The 16,108-nt window shown below is 57.4% G+C and overlaps 1 protein-coding gene across 1 annotated transcript in view; it reads left to right on the forward strand.

The window, feature by feature from the left end:
* The first annotated feature begins 5,646 nt into the window (after positions 1–5,646).
* Positions 5,647–16,108, forward strand: part of DCHS1 (dachsous cadherin-related 1) — a 44,904-nt gene continuing 34,442 nt past the window's right edge. The window contains exons 1-2 of the mRNA XM_054293718.1: positions 5,647–5,684; positions 9,663–11,472. Coding sequence (XP_054149693.1) covers positions 9,721–11,472 — 1,752 coding nt within the window. The 5' untranslated portion in view covers positions 5,647–5,684; positions 9,663–9,720. The remainder of the gene's footprint in view (positions 5,685–9,662; positions 11,473–16,108) is intronic.

The raw sequence follows: 16,108 nt of genomic DNA on the forward strand, positions 1-16,108 counted from the left end.
TGAGGTACCAGCTCCATTTGTGGGTGAAATGACCCTGCAGCGCCTTCTCTGTCCATGGATTTAATGGATTCTCTTTCACGGTTTTTAAGGGAATTCAAAATGGCAGAGGCACACTTGGGATCCCACGTGAAGAAGACTTTCCCTGTCTCAGGGAGCGCTGTGCCCTCACTTTCCCTGCAGCCCCAGCCATGCATGCTCCCAGCAGGTGCCTTGTTTTATTTTTAACCTCCATTCTGCATGGAGGAAGCCTTTGCTTGCTGCAAACATCCGGGACTCGGAGCCTGAGCACGTCCTAGAAGGATTTCCTTCCTGTTTGGGGCTTGGAGCCAGGCTCCAGCCTGCAGGGCAGAGCCTCTGGGCCCCATCTGCCCTGCCAGGGGCCACTGCCAGCTTTGGGACAAGCTGCCATCCAGCAGGGAGGGGCCAAGGTGCCCAGGCACCTCCCTGCTGCTGGGCATGAGGGCAGGAACGGGCAGGGCCAGGCTGGGGAGGATGCTCCTGACTCAGGGCTCAGGGCCGGTGTGGCACATCAGCAATCTGAGGGGTGGTACCATGGCATCCCACCGTGGAGCCTACACTCCTGGAGCACGCAGAGAGTGTTCCCTGTGCTCATCTCACCTGAGCTTGGCCTCAGTTTGCCATATTTTATCACCTCCTACATTATTTCAGTTTTGGGAGTTCACCAAAGCACTGAATGAATACGACAGGCAGTAATGGTCTGCCCTGAGGAGGTGAATAATGTATTTTTGCTCTTGCTTCTGTGACATAGTTGCTCTCACAAAGCACAGCTCAGCTTAACCTCTTCCTACCAGCCCCCATAGGCACCTCAGAATGACTGTGGGAGCCTCTCTGAATGTCCAAGCACATAACACGGCTCTGCTCTCCCCTCTCCTGCAAAGTGGCTCCCAGAATATCTAGTAAACTAGAATTTACGAGAAGATCAAAAGGAATCCACTAATTTCTATCTTAGAGTAGAGAGAGCACTTGAGAACCCACTGCAAGCCTGAGAGGAGGGTTGTTTGATGGTCTGGGGTAATGCCATGGGGCTGAGGACTAATAAGGAAGGACTGAAGGGAATGACCTAGGAACATGCAGAGTGCTTGCAGGAGTATAAAGGATTCAAAGCAGATTTGAAAGTGATAATTTGAAAACATGTCGGTAATGTGATAGGCCCTGTGCTCTTGAGCATCTTCATAAATCCCTTGGATGCAGGAATGGAAGGGACCCTGAGCAAGCTGGCTGTTGATATAAAACTGGGAGGAGCTGTTGGCTCCCTGGAAGGCAGGGAGGCCTAGCAAAGAGACGTGGACAAATCAGAGGACAGGACAGTCACCAGCCAGATGAAGTTCAACAAGGCAAAGGGCCAGGGTCTGCCCCTGGGACGGGGCATCCTGGGTGTACACACAGACTCCTGGGCATGGTGCTGTGCAAGCCCAGAAGTTGGTCTTGATGGTCCTTGTGGATGCTTTCCAACTCAGCATGCTCTATGATTCCATAATTTTGCCAAATTATGCCAGAATAGCACATTAGACACCTTGATAAGTGGCTTTTTTGGGGGCAGGATCAACCTTTCAGTTGAGCAGACTATGTGAACTGCAGTGCTATAGTAACACATGAGAAATTATTTACTCAATTGAAGAAGACAGATATTAATATGAAAACTTCCACTAAAATGTGGAAGACTGGCAAAAAAAGTAATAGTAAATTAGGAGTTTCATGCTTGAGGAAATGCACAGTCTTTTCAAGGTCAGTTTTAGAGCTCCTCTATTTCAATTTTTTTCAGTAAAGATCTCAGGAAAAAAAAAAGTACATGGATAAGTTAGCTTAGTGACACAGCATCGAGAGGCATTGTGAGTATAGAGGGTGGCTGGGACACCATAAAAGCAAAAAGCTGTTATTAAGGAGTAGCATAACAGAAATGGAATGAAATTCACCAGTTCATGGTAGACAGTCCTGTGGTTAACAGGGGTGTCCAGAATTGCATAATCCAACCTCTTATGTGAAGACAATCAGCAATAATGGATCAGATCAGCCTTGGAAGCTTGCAAGTGGATGAGATTCACTACTCTATGAGCGGCTTTTTCCAGTGCCACACTACTCTCCCAGTGAAGAAAAACAGTGTCTAATCTTCATTCTGAATCTCTCAAGGCGTAAGTGCGGTCATTGTTATTGTGCTACTGTCTGCATGTGGTTCCATCATTTTGTAACCTGTCCTTGAGGCAGCAGCAGCAGGATGCTGTTAAACAGCCCCACTGCCTCAGCATCACCAGAGAGCCCACCTTCTTCAGTGTCTTGTTATGAATTGATCAGATGCCCCAGAGCACTACCTACCTCCTACAGCTTTCCAGTACCCCTCATGAACAGGGAGAGACAAAAAGGTACAGAGGATTCCAGTTGTGACTTCACAGTGTCCCAGCTCAAGGGGGATGATTGTTTCCCCCAATCTGCTGCTGACCATTCTCCTAATGCAGTGGAGAAGTTGTCTGCCTGATTTGCAGTGAGGGAATCCTGCTGACTCTTCATTCCATGCTCATCCCTACTCTCATCTTCCTTTCAGCAGGACTATGACAGCCAGACGGTTCCCAACCTGTAGCAATTGTGGGGTTATTCTGACTGAGACCTAATTTCTTTCTGTAAGTTTCTAGACACCTCTTTGGGCTAAAAAGCCACACATCAGTGACCCCTCACAGTGTCATCTCCTGGAGTTTGTACTCCATTGTCATCACAGAGTATCAACAAAGACTGAACAATACTGGCTCCTCCATGAGTGCTTGGTGTATTTTGTTGGCTGCTAGGCACCATCTCTGCATTGAGTCCCTGATCACCATCCTTACAGCCCAGAGGTGCCACCAGCCTCCAGCCCAATGCTCCATTCACTCAGATCATGTCCTCAGGTTGTGAACTAAAACTCAGCGGGCAGCAGCTGTCAATGCTGCCAAGCCACTGCTTTCCCTTCATCCATACAGCCAATCGTTTTTGCAGAGAAGCTAATTGGGCAGCTCAGCAGGATCTGTGCTGGCTAAATCTGCACTGACTATTCCTGATTGCCTCTTTGTTCTCCATATGGTCAGAAGTGGATTCTGAGACGGTGCAGTCTCTGAGTTTTCCAGGTGTGCTGATGACCTTCACAAACTGGTGCTTCTCTGAGTTCCTTATTCTCTTTCTTAAAGGTGAGTGTAAAGTTTGAATAATAGAATCATAGTATGGGATGGGTTGGAGGAACCTTTAAGGGTCACCTACTCCAACCCCCCTAAATGAGCAGGGACATCTGCTATTTCATCAGGTGACTCAGAGCCCCCTTCAACCTGAGCTTGAGTGTTTCCCCACGCTCACCATAAACATTTCTTCCTTACACCTAGTCTGAATCTGCTGGGTTTTTTTATAAAACATCACCTCCTGTCATTAGAGGCCCTGCTAAAAAGTCTGTCCCCATTTTTGTCATAACGTCCCTTTAAGTTCTGCAAGGGGCTCTAAGATCTCCTCAGAGCCCACTCTCTCCAGGCTGAAGAACCCAAACTCTTTCAACATGTTCTCACAGGAGAGGTGGTCCAGACCTCTGATCAGTTTTGGGGCTCTTCTCTGGATCAATCCACCAGGTCTGTGTCTTTCCTGTACTGAGGACTCCAGCACTGGGAGCAGTGCTCCAGGTGGAGTCTTTCCAGAGTGGAGCAGAGGGGAGGAATTACTGCCCTGATCCTGCTGCCTACACTATTGCTGACAGAAGCCAGGTGCCCACCTGGGCTCATGCTGTCCCACGTTTATCGTTCTTGCCCACCTGGGCTCATCCTGTCTCATGTATTTCCTTCTTGCCCACCTGGGCTCGTCCTGTCTCATGTTTATCCTTGCCCACCTGGGCTCGTCCTGTCTCATGTTTATCCTTGCCCACCTGGGCTCATACTGTCCCACGTTTATCCTTCTTGCCCACCTGGGCACATCCTGTCTCGTGTTTATCCTTCTTGCCCACCTGGGCTCGTCCTGTCTCATGTTTGGCCACTGCCAACCAGCACACCCAGGTCCTTTTCCAGCTTCCCAGGCACTCTGTTCCCAGTCTGGAGTGCTGCCTGAGGTTGTGGTGATTCAAATCCAGCACTTGGCCTTGTTGAACGTGATACATCAGCTATCAGCCCATCAACCCAGGCTGCCCAGACCCCTCTGCAGAGCCTTCCTGTGCTCCACCAGATCAATCCTGTGCAGCGTGGCTGAACCCATCAGCCTTCTCCTTGTCCCTTGTTACCAGTTCGCCAGTCATGTTTATCAGCAAGGTACACTGTCTTTGATGTTTCTTTTCTGGCTGACATTCCTGTAAAAAGTCTTGTTATAATTCTTTGTATTTCTCACCAAGGTCAGCTCCAGTTGTGCCTTAGCATTCCTCATCATTTCCCTACACAGCTGGGCAAGGTCCCTGTACTCCTCTTGGGATACCTGTTCCCGTTTCCACTGGCTGTGTGTTTCCATCTTGCTCTTTAGTTTGACCAGCAGGTCCTGACTCAGCCGTGCCAGTCTCTCACCCTCCTTGCCTGATTTCTTACACGTGGGGATTGAGAACCGTTGTACTCTATACAAAATGTCATTAAAGGTCTGTCTGAGAAAGAAGAGACGTGGTAGCTAAGTCAAGGCTGAAGTTGTTGGAACTGGAACAGGCACAAGATTGTAAGGACCTTCTGACCATCTCAGAGCACACTGAGCCATGGTCTTTAGCACATGATCTTAGCAACAGACCCTAGTCCACAGCAGTTTCTCCACTAAGAAATCAAAGAAGGTCCAGCAGTGGTTACTGGTCCTAGAGGCTGCATGGCTCCAACAGACACAGAGACTGCTGAGACTTGTCTGGAGCAGGGAAAAGCTGCCTAAGTGGCTAAGCCGAGCTGAGCCAGCTGCTGGTGGAGATGGCTGGACAGTCATCAGTCTTGTTTTTACCCTGGCATAGGGTGGTGGAGCCCCAGTCCCTTGTAGCACAGGCGCAGGGAGTGAGCCTGGACCAGGCTGGACCTTCGGAGCCCTGATGTGAGTCAAGCGTTGGGAGTCACAGGCACTTGAGCTTTGGGTTCTGAGCCGAAGAAGCAACTGCGGTAGAGAGGAAAGAATGGCCTGTGATCATGTCCCCACATGCCCCCAGCGTCGCCCACAGCCCCATTTCATGCCCTGCCCAGCGCTCTCCCCGCCCGGTCCCGTCCCGCTCCTGCTCCGGCTCCTGCCAACCCCTTCCCAGTTTCTCGGGCTCCCGGCACCCGCCGCTTCCTTCCATCCTTCTGTGCCCGGCTCCAGCCCTTTCTCCCTGTCCGTGCCTGTCCTGCTTCCCGGCCCCGGAGCCCGGCCACACCGCCGCACCGCCCGCAGCCCCGCGCGCCCGTCCGGGGCCGCCCCGAGGCCGCGCTCCGCCGGCGCGCTCCGGTGCGGGGCGGGGAGGGGGCGGCGGAGGGAGCGGGGGGCTGAGGGCGGCGCTGGCTCGGGTTTCAGCAGGAGCCTTCGCGCCGAGCCAGCGCCGACCCGCCGCCGAGCGCTCCGCGGGGCCAGCGCCGCACCGGGGCGGCCGCGGCACCGGGGCAGCGCCGGAGCGCGCGGGGCACCGGAGCGGCCGGCGGGCCCGGAGGGACCTCGGCGCCGGAGCCGCGGGGAGGCTGCGGGACGTCGCGGCGGGGCCGGACCCCGCGGGATGTGACCGCCGCCGGCACGGGACGCGCAGTGTAAGTCCCGGCGCCGGGCTCGGCCCCTGCCGGAGCCCCGCACGGTGGCATCGTCGCACGGTGGGACCGGACCGGGACCGGGACCGGGACCGGGCGCTTTGTTCTGCCTCCGCCGCGGAGACAATGGAGCTGGGGGCGGGGGGGCGGGGGAGAACGGGGGACGCGCCCGAGGCGGCGCAACATCGCAGAGCCGCCGCCGGACCGAGCTCGCTGGGGGCTGGGGGCTGCCGGGCGGCACGGCACGGCACGGCACCGGGCGCTCACGGTGCCGCTGCAGGGCAGAGCCGCCGAGGCGAGGGCGCTCAGCGGAACCGTGGAGGCGCCGGGCGGGGGCTGCGAGCCCGGGCGGAGCGGGGAGCGGGGCTGGCAGAGCGCCGGCACCGGGGCCGCCCGGTGCGGGACGTCCGGAGCGCCAGGGACCGGGACGGGGAGCGGCAGCGGACGCTGGGCCCGGCGGCCGGGGAGCCTCGGGAGGCCGGAGCTCGGGGCAGAGCGAGCCCCAACAGCTCCGGTGTACGGGAACAGGCGAGGCCCCGCAGCGCCCTGGCGATGGGCACAATCCGGCAGGGGCCGGTGCAGAGCGGGGATGTCCCGAGACAGGGACTGTGGGAATTGGCTCCGGCGCGGAAATGTTTCATTAGACTTTCCTTTGTGGAGGATGCGTTCTGAGAGACGGGAGAGCCCGCGGGGAGCCCCAGTGTGGCACAAAAATGGGATTCACAAGGATGCAGCAGGGACTGGACTGCATCCGCAGCAAAGGAGCGCCACCCCGCTCTGAGTGCTCGGGCCGCAGCGGAGGGTCATGAGGCTGTGGGGCCGGGCTGGCAGCCAGCAGAAGGGTGCCGGTCCTGCAGGCCCAGGTGGGAGACGATGGGAGAGCCGGGAGGCACGGAGGTGGCTGCGGGTAGTGGGAGGTAGAGTAGAGGCTGGAAGTGAGTTGTTAGCCCAAGGCTGCACTGCAGGCAAGTCGGGGCTGGGCATGGTGTGGAGTGCAGATCATCTGAAACGGGAGAGAGAGAATCTCTGTGAACGTACAGGAGGAAAGCATATTCCAGGTCAGTGACCAGTGCTCAGCAAAGATTAAACAGGCTTCCTCTTGTGGACTGGAGTCTCAAAAACATCATTACACGACTCATGGCCTCTCATGTCAGACCTGGGGTATGGCATCAGCAGCATCTGCAGCTTTCATGGAGCCTTCGCACAGCAAGCCCTCTGACATCTGTTTGTGGCATGCACAGGGGGAGCCGTCTCTCCAGCTCCTCTGCTGGGGCTGCTGGCAGCCCACTTCCCCTTTCTCATGGCTGACAGCAGGCACAAGCTGCTGCACTGCTGGCAAGGGTGCACACAGTGGTCCCAATGTAATTCCATGTCTTTTTTATTTCAAAATATCACACATCTGCTCCGTGTAGGCTGGGCTCTCCGGGTGCTCCAGCCTGTCAGCTCTAGGCTTAGATGGATGTTGCAGCTCGCTCCATTTTAGCTGCCCTTCCTGTCAACCTCCTCATCATGGCTCTGGACCTCAAAGACCTATGTGAAGAGATTCTGGCAGTTTCCTTCAGAGGCTGCTGGTGCCGTTCTTCACAAGGGTGCCCGGTGGTGGGAGGGACACAGAGGGAGCGGGGCAGCGTGGCTCACGTTACAGACCGGCCAAGCAGCCCCGCACTGAGCACTGAGCTCTCTGCTAACTGAAAGCAGCTGTTCCGATTTTGTGACTCTGCATCCACTGAGGTCACTGCTGCTTCCCTCTGACCCAAACCTGCACACCTCGTTGTAACAGGGCTCTGCTGGCACCAAGGATGGCTGGTACCTCCCACTGGTGCACTCTAGTAATGTTCAGTTCCATCTTTAGCTGAAAGAAGGCTTGCTGTGAAACTACTCACTTGCATCCAGGGAGGATAGAACTAAAGAAGCTTATACAGGCTTTCATCACCAGTTTTCCAGCCCAGGGACCCTAATTTTTGTTCTCTGGTTGTGCTAGTGCTCTCAGCCGCTTTCACACTCCCCAGATTTGCTTTTCAAGTCTCTCTTCTCCCCTCCAGCAGTCCATAAAGCCACACTGGCTTCTCAAGGCAACTAATGGAACCAGGTGGGCTTTTCCCCATGTCTGTGCCCTGATTTCTTCCAGAGTCCAAGAGTCCAAGCTGCCCAAGAGTCTAAGCTCCTATCAAGGCTTTAAACTCTCTGCCCTGGCCCTTCCCATGACCTCAGCATCTGCAACTCCATTGCAATGGTGCAGTCTCATCACAGAAGCTACCTCAGACCCCATTCCTACAGCATGTTCAGGGGGTAGGCAGTTACCCCTCCATCTGGGGAATTAAAACTAGCTCCAACAGAGAGGCAGACCTGTCTAGGACCTCTGAGTTCATGCAGATTCGCAAATCGCAGCACACAAAAGTATTTTCTTTTGACTTCAGATCCTAGGACATTGTGAGGGTTCTCACCTACTGGGTGCAAGAAGAGCATGTGGATTTACCTCAGACTGTGTGGATAGGCCTCAGAATGGATGCCCACTGAAGTAAACATTTCTTTATGAGTAGAAAATACTTTTAAATTATTTTGTTTCTGTCGCTAACCCAGGATTTACACAGGAAAAAAAAAAATCTAGACAGCTGATCCGAGGTGGGAAAGGGGACCCAAGAATACCATCATATGTGCCCTGGAAAGGGTTAACACCGCCGCGGAGTTCTTTGGTCAAGGGCTGATATTCTTAGTCCCCAAAGCAGGCATTGCCAGCCACCTCCATCCCCCAAGACAGGGAGGTTCTTGCTCCTGCATGCGACATGAGCGGCTCCTGAGTGTGGTTATGGGCCCAGCAGCAAGCGCTTTCAAGAGAGTCCAAGAGTGAGCTCATGCTGCCGCCATCCCCGCAGACCGCGGAGCCGCGTTCGCGGGGGCCGGGGCCGCTGTTCGGGCGCAGCTCCGCGGCCGCGGCGCTACCCGGTGTTCCCGGCGGGGCAGGGCCGGGCCGGGCAGGGCAGCGCTGGCACCCCGGGCACGGGCGGCTCTCCGGCCTCTGCCGGTCCGGCTGCAGCGCTGCAGGAGCTGCGGCTGCCTCTGCCGCCCTCCCCCACTGCTGCAATGAAACGCAGTTACGGGGAAGGGAGGGAAGGAGCCGGAGCCAGCAAGGAGCAGCAAGAAGGAGACAAAGGAGGGGAGCGAGCGGCGCAGGGTGTGGGACGGAGCAGCTGGCAGGGACTCGCTGCGTTCCTACGGCACTGCCGCCGCCCTCCATGGCACCGGCGTGGGGCACCCGCCGATCTCCGTGCCAGCCCAAACAATGAGCACGGCCCGATTGTATCCCGGGCATTCCCAGCTGTGGGCACATCCTTTGCAATGCATCCTTTTTGAGTTATTGTTCGCTGGATGGAAGCCCGCTCCAGTTCTGTGCCCCTTCCCAGGGACATCAGATTTGCACTTCACGGGTTTTTGGCACCTTAGTCCCCGAGGTCCTGAAAGGCACGCTGCTGCGGAGAGAGGGGGTGGGGGCTAGGGTCTCAAGCAGTGACTCGCTGAGCTATCTCGTAATTTGAGACCAGCTTTTTACAGGGAGGAGAGATGCAAGGCTGCTCTTTGCCCAAAACCCTCTGTCCCCTTGCAGACAGGCTCTGAGCCTCTCAGGAAGCGTTCGGCTGTTAAAGACACAGGGCATGCTGCCCAGGGGCAGCTGATGACAGCGCTGCCAGGCGGGCAGCGGCTGGAAGGAGCACCTGGGCATGTAGGAAGCGCCTCTGTGACAGGGTCCTAGCTGCTCACCTCGGGGCACTGCCAGGTGTGAGCTCCCTCCAGGTGCTGTGCCAGGCTTTTGTTCGGACAGGCTCTGACACATATTGTCACGTTCGCTTCTTGGGAGGGACGGGCGTTACATGGTGGTCGGGCAGCAGAGACCTGGCAGGCCTTCCCTCTCCAGGCTGTTTTCTGTCCTTCTGTCCTTCCTTTGCTCTCTCTTAACCAGTATCCTCTGGTCTGCATTCCAGGCAGGATTAAAGTGAACTCTGCAAAGGAGATCAAGCCACCCTCTGCTCTGCTACTGCCAGCCATGGAGCAAATGAAGAGGTCAACAATGCTTCTGCTGGAGCTGCTTGTTCTTGGGGGCCTGAGAGCAGCGATGGGCTCTGCTGTCCTGGGCACCCTGGACCTACAAATAGATGAGGAGCAGCCGGCTGGCACCATCATTGGGGACATCAGTGCTGGCCTGCCCCCTGAAACTAGTGCCTACATGTATTTCATCTCAGCACAGGAGGGCAGTGGTGTCTCCACTGACTTGGGGATAGATGAGAATACAGGGATCATCAAAACAGCTCGTGTCCTGGACCGGGAGACTCGGGACCACTACAGCTTCATTGCTGTCACCCCAGAGGGCATCACAGTAGAGGTGAACATCCAGGTGAATGACATCAATGACCATGCCCCAGCGTTTCCCAAGCAGCGCAGCACCTTTCAGATCCCGGAGCACACCCCCATTGGCAGCAGGTTTCCCTTGGACCCGGCCTTCGATGCCGACAGTGGCCTCCTGAACACACAAGGCTACACGATTAAGGGAGGGAATGTGGGGCAGGCCTTCCGCCTGGAAACGCGCCGAGGCCCCAACGGGGTCCTGTATTTGGACCTGGTGGTCAGCAACGTTCTGGATCGGGAGAACCGTTCCTCGTACTCCCTGCTGCTGGAAGCCTACGATGGGGGCTCTCCGCCCCGGAGCACCCAGATGACACTGGACGTGTCCATTCAGGACATCAACGACAACGCCCCCAGCTTCAACCAGAGCCGCTATCACACGCTCATTTCGGAGAATCTGAAACCTGGCAGCAGCATCCTGCAGGTCTTTGCCTCTGACGCAGATGAAGGTGAGAACGGGGATGTGATTTATGAGATCAACCGACGGCAGAGCGATCCTGAGCAGTACTTCACCATCGATGCCCGGACCGGAGTCATCAAGCTCAACAAGGGTCTGGACTATGAGGTGAGGAAGGTGCACGAGCTGGTGGTGCAGGCAAGGGATAAGGCTGTCCATCCTGAGGTGACCACAGCCTTTGTCACTATCCACGTGCGTGACTACAATGACAACCAGCCCACCATGACTATCATCTTTCTGAGTGAGGACGGCTCGCCACAGATCTCCGAGGGAGCCCAGCCTGGACAGTACGTGGCACGCATTTCTGTTTCCGATCCCGACTATGGAGAGTACTCCAATGTCAATGTCACACTGGAGGGAGGAGATGGCAAGTTTGCCCTCACTACCAAGGACAACATAATCTATCTGATCTGTGTGGACCAACTTCTGGATCGGGAGGAAAGAGACTCCTATGATCTGCGGGTGACAGCTACTGACTCAGGAACGCCCCCGCTGCGGGCAGAATCAGCCTTTGTGCTGCAGGTGATGGATGTTAATGACAACCCCCCGCTCTTTGACCAGCAGGAGTACAAGCAGAGCATCCCCGAGGTGGTGTACCCAGGCAGCTTTGTCCTGCAGGTGACAGCTCGTGACAAGGACCAGGGTCCCAATGGGGAGGTGCGGTACAGCATCCTGCATGGCCGCGACACCCACTCCAGCTGGTTCACCATTGACCCTGCCACCGGCATCATCACCACTGCTGCCCCTCTGGATTATGAAAAGGACCCTCAGCCTCAGCTCACTGTGCTGGCCACGGACCGGGGAACCCCTGCGCTCTCTTCCTCAGCTGTGGTGCACGTGGCCTTGCAGGATGTCAATGACAATGAGCCCGTGTTCAGGAGTAACTTCTACAACGTCTCCCTGAAGGAGAGCACCCCTGTTGGGACCTGCTTCTTGCAGGTAGGTGCAGGTATTGAGGCCGGAGCTTGGCAGGGGCACAGCCAGGGCTGTGGGCAGCCTGGGGTGGGAGAGCTGCCCGTGCAGGGTGTTTGGGGCAGGTGTCATGGCTTTGGCGGGCAGCGTTTGCAGCAGGAATGCTGGGGCTGAGATCCCCGCCCTTGGTGTGAGTCCAGAATGGGGCCAAGTCATGTACATCCTTTCTGTGTGCAAGCAGTGGGCAATGCCACTGCCACCGGGCACACCACAAGGCTGCCCATTGCACAGAGCATGGTGTGGGCCTGTCTTGAGGTGGCTCCTGCTGTGCCAGGCCTTGCTTGCATCACTGTGGAGCTACCTTGCAGCCAGGACACTCAAAATGGGGCTAAGGAATGTGATACTGCCTCTGGAAACTGCCTCTGGCCAGGCTTCAGACTTCCCTCTCCCCCTGTGAGGTCGTTAGCCCAAGATCATCAGTGTTGGTGAGGCTGCTTGTGAGCATTAATTATGCTAATGAGCTAATGAGCTGAGGCACGTGCTGCTGCACCAGCCTTTGTGTGGCAAGAGGTCACGGCTGGGGCTGGAGAGCTGCTGGGCCTCCAAAAGCTCTGTGATGAGCTAGTGATGCCATTGGGATTCCGTGTGTTCTGTGCTCCCTGTGTTCGGTGTTTCTGCTGCAGCTCAGGCCCTGGAGCCCTGGTTCCTGGGACAGGTGATCCACCTGCCTGAGCTGGGGTGAGGGCAGGTGTGGGGGTGCACTGCCAGCCACGGCAGCATCCAGGCTGCGCATGGGGACAAGCACCAGTGCACACCGCCACGTCCCTGCTGGAGGTGTGGGGCATGGGGATGTCTGGCTGGGACCACGAGAAGCTCTGGTGCCATGTTGGTGAGAGGGGCCCAAGGGGACGGGAAGAACAGAAATTCTGGGGTCCATAAGACAAGGCTCGAGGAGGTCCTGTGACTTGGCCAGGAAAGGGTCCCTAGGTCACCTTGCAGGTGGCAAGAAAGGATGGTCTGTGGGTGCCTGTGGGTACACTGCAGGGGCATGGGGTGTGAGTGTGGATGGGCTGTGGGGTGTGTGTGTGTGCATGCAGGTGACTGATGGTGTGGGTGGGAGTGCTGGAGAGGGGCTTGTTGGGCAGTGAGTGCAGCAGATGGGGTAGGAGAGTGTCAGGAAGGAGGAATTGCGTGGGAGCAAGGGCCAGGTGTGGAATAGAGAAGGCATGTGGAGCTGGAGCAAGTGTAGGATGGCAGAGATCAGGGGACAGGTTTGGGTAGGATTGGGGGGAAGGATGGGGACAGGTCAGGGTAGGATTAGGGGGAAGGATGGGCAGAAGGAGTGAGTGGGAGATGAGGAGGAAGATGTAGGTCAGGGGAGATTTGGGGTTGGTGGATGCAGGGCAGCACTACAGCCTGTCCCGGTGTGGGGAGTGTGGGGATGGGCAGGGCCGGGACAGGGCCGGGTCAGGGCCGTGACAGGGCCAGGACAAGGCCGGGGTCAGGGCGGAGGTGCAGGGCAGCCCCGGGCCTGTGCAGAGCCCCCGAAGGGAGGCCCCCCTCTTTCCCTGTCCGTGCCTTCCTGCTCAGCGCGCTCGCTCGCCGTGTGGGAAGGGTTCTGGAAATGCAATCGGAGATGGCGGCGGGGCTCCTGAGGCGGCCGTGGGGCGGGGCTGGACGAGAGGGCCCTGCACAGAGCTGGGGCTGGGGGCGCCCCAAAGAGTGCCCAGCACAGAGGCTGGGGGCACCCCAAAGAGTGCCCGGGGCTGGGGGCACCCCAAAGAGCGCCCTGCACAGAGCTGGGGCTGGGGGCGCCCCAAAGAGTGCCCAGGCCTGGGGCAGGAGGCACACCCAGCAGTGCCCAGCACAGAGGCTGGGGGCACCCCAAAGAGTGCCCAGCACAGGGGCTGGGGGCACCCCAAAGAGTGCCCGGGGCTGGGGGCACCCCAAAGAGCGCCCTGAACAGAGCTGGGGCTGGGGGCACCCCAAAGAGTGCCCAGGCCTGGGGCAGGAGGCACACCCAGCAGTGCCCAGCACAGAGGCTGGGGGCACCCCAAAGAGTGCCCAGCACAGGGGCTGGGGGCACCCCAAAGAGTGCCCGGGGCTGGGGGCGCCCCAAAGAGCGCCCTGAACAGAGCTGGGGCTGGGGGCACCCCAAAGAGTGCCCAGCACGGAGGCTGGGAGCAAACCCAGCAGTGCCTAGCACAAGGGCTGGGGGTGCCCCAAAGAGTGCCCTGCACATGGGCTGGGGCACCTCAAAGAGTGCCCAGCACAGGGGCTGGGGGCCCACCCAGCAGCGCCCAGCACAGGGGCTAGGGGCACTCCAAAGAGTGCCCAACACAGGGGCTGGGGGCACACCCAGCAGTGCCCAGCATAGGGGCTGGGGGCACACCCAGCAGTGCCCAGCACAGGGGCTAGGGGCACCCCAAAGAGTGCCCAGCACAGGGGCTGGGGGCCCACCCAGCAGCGCCCAGCACAGAGGCTGGGGGCACCCCAAAGAGTGCCCAGCACAGGGGCTGGGGGCACCCCAAAGAGTGCCCAGCACACGGCCCCCGGCTCTGCTCTGTGCAGGGGCACGGCTGGCCTGGCAGCCGGCAGTGACCCAGGCTTGGCACGTTTGATGCCTTGGCCGAGCGCGGGTGTTTCTGTTTCGTTTGGAACAGCGTGGAGCACAGGTAACTCCCGCGCGGCCCCGGCACAAAGCAAACAGCTCACACATCTGCTGCTGCTTCCTCTGAGCCAGGAAATGTGAGAGGATGGGAAAGGAGGCTGGCCAGGCCCAGGACTTGATCGAGGATGCAGCAGCAGCCAGCCGAGTCTGGGAGCTGGGCAGAGCCGGGACAGGGAGCCCTGGCTTGGGGCGCGGCTGCCTGGCATGGCCACCCCTGTGCCTCAAACAGGAAGGCTGCAGAGGTGCTGCCAGGGCTCTCATGCCCGGTGCCCAGCGCTGTTCCCCACAAAGCTGCCCGTGTCAGGTGTGCTGCCCCCACAGCCCTTTTGTGCTGTTGCTCCTGCTCGGCTCCATCTCTCTATGGCTTCCAGGCACTGGGGCTCACCCAGTGAGTATCTCTGTCAAAGCCTGGGTTCTGTCCGGACCCACACAATGGTGATGAGTGCTCAGGTCACGGGCAGGCCCTGCCACATGAGGCACAGGACACGGGACAGTCACCTGGGTCAGCACAGAGCTCAGTGAGTTTGCTTCCTTGTCAGCCTGCCCCATTTTTAAGCAGAAAAGCCCAGGAGGACCAGGCCTGTTTTTAGACAGTGATGTCTACTCTCCACGGACAGGACAGAAGGGTGGGGAAGGAAGGAGTCCCTGAGAGTGAGCAGGAGAGACCTGAACTATCACTGCAGATGATCTGCTCCCTTGCAGACTCCGTTCTCTCTGCCAGCACAGTCTTTGTGTCTGAGTGTGAACAGGGATGAGCAGAGCAGGTTGCTGGCCTGAGCTTCTGAGAGAGAAAAAGGAACTCATAACATCTTCTCTGTTTATTACTCGTGTTTACTATGAGCCAGGTCCCACAGTAGCAGACTGAGCATGAAGCAAAGGAAATGGCAAACTCACTGTTCACATGTGAGATGAGAAAGAAACACTGGTGGAGACAGAGCCCAGGGTAGCAGTGAACGTGAGACCAGCAGAAAATGGAGCAGGAGATGGTCCCCAGCTGGCTGCCCTGCTCCTCTCTGCCGCCATGGGCTGATGCTGCAGAGGCTTTAGGGCACTGGACCCTGCTCCAGTGCTGTGCTCCATATAAATCTGCTCTGGTATAAATTCACCCTGCTGGTTTGAATTTACTTTAAACATTTGACTGTGCACCAGCACACTGCATGCATGGTCAGATAGTGTTTTTCTGGGACTTTCTGACTTTTCATGCTAAATCAAGTATTGTCTGTGCTCTGGCAGAGAGCTGTGAGCCCCATGTGGTGAGCATGGGCTGGTTGGACAGCAACCTGAATGACATGGAGCGGTGGATTATTGATTCTTGCATATATTCAGAATTGATGATTTTGGAATCAGGGTTTACACACTGCCTTGGCACCCATACACAAACGTTGGGGAATGTCAGAAATTAAAAGCTGACCAGCAATGCACCTAATGTAGAGTCTCCGCGGTTTTGAGGACAAGTCTGATGAGTGTTTGGTTCTGGTTTGTGACTCCGTGGGGCATTCAGGGGCAGTGCTACATGCATAGCACTGGAACAGCCCCGTGGGCTGTGCCCCAGGGAGGAGGATGTGGATGAAGAGCTGTAGGCTACAGCAGGGCACATTCACTGTGTTACCAGGAGGGTCTGGAGGGCTGTTCCTGGCAGGGACACGGAGCATGGCCAGGCATGGGCCTGGGGCAGCACGAGGAGTAATCTCACCCACTGCGGGCAAGGAGAGTGCAGGAGGGAGGGGGCACTGCTGCCTGCCTGCCTGCATTTGTGTTCTGAGGGCAAGGGATTCGGTATCAACCTATTTCCAGACCTTTGCACAGCACAGAGCAGGCCTCCCCTCCTTGGAAACAAGGCAAGCTTTCCAGAGCGAGATGGGGAGATGCCTGGGGGCGTGCTGGGGGCAGGAACAAGGGGGAGAGAGTGTCACGGTGCTGAGGAGCAGGGTGCCATGTGGGGGGATCGGGGGTACACAGCAGTGTGGGCATGGGGGACATGCTGGTACATGG

This window comes from Melozone crissalis, unplaced genomic scaffold, assembly GCF_028551555.1.
Source record: "Melozone crissalis strain CALT ecotype California unplaced genomic scaffold, PUWL_Pcris_2 ptg000187l_1, whole genome shotgun sequence".
Classification (NCBI taxonomy): domain Eukaryota; kingdom Metazoa; phylum Chordata; class Aves; order Passeriformes; family Passerellidae; genus Melozone; species Melozone crissalis.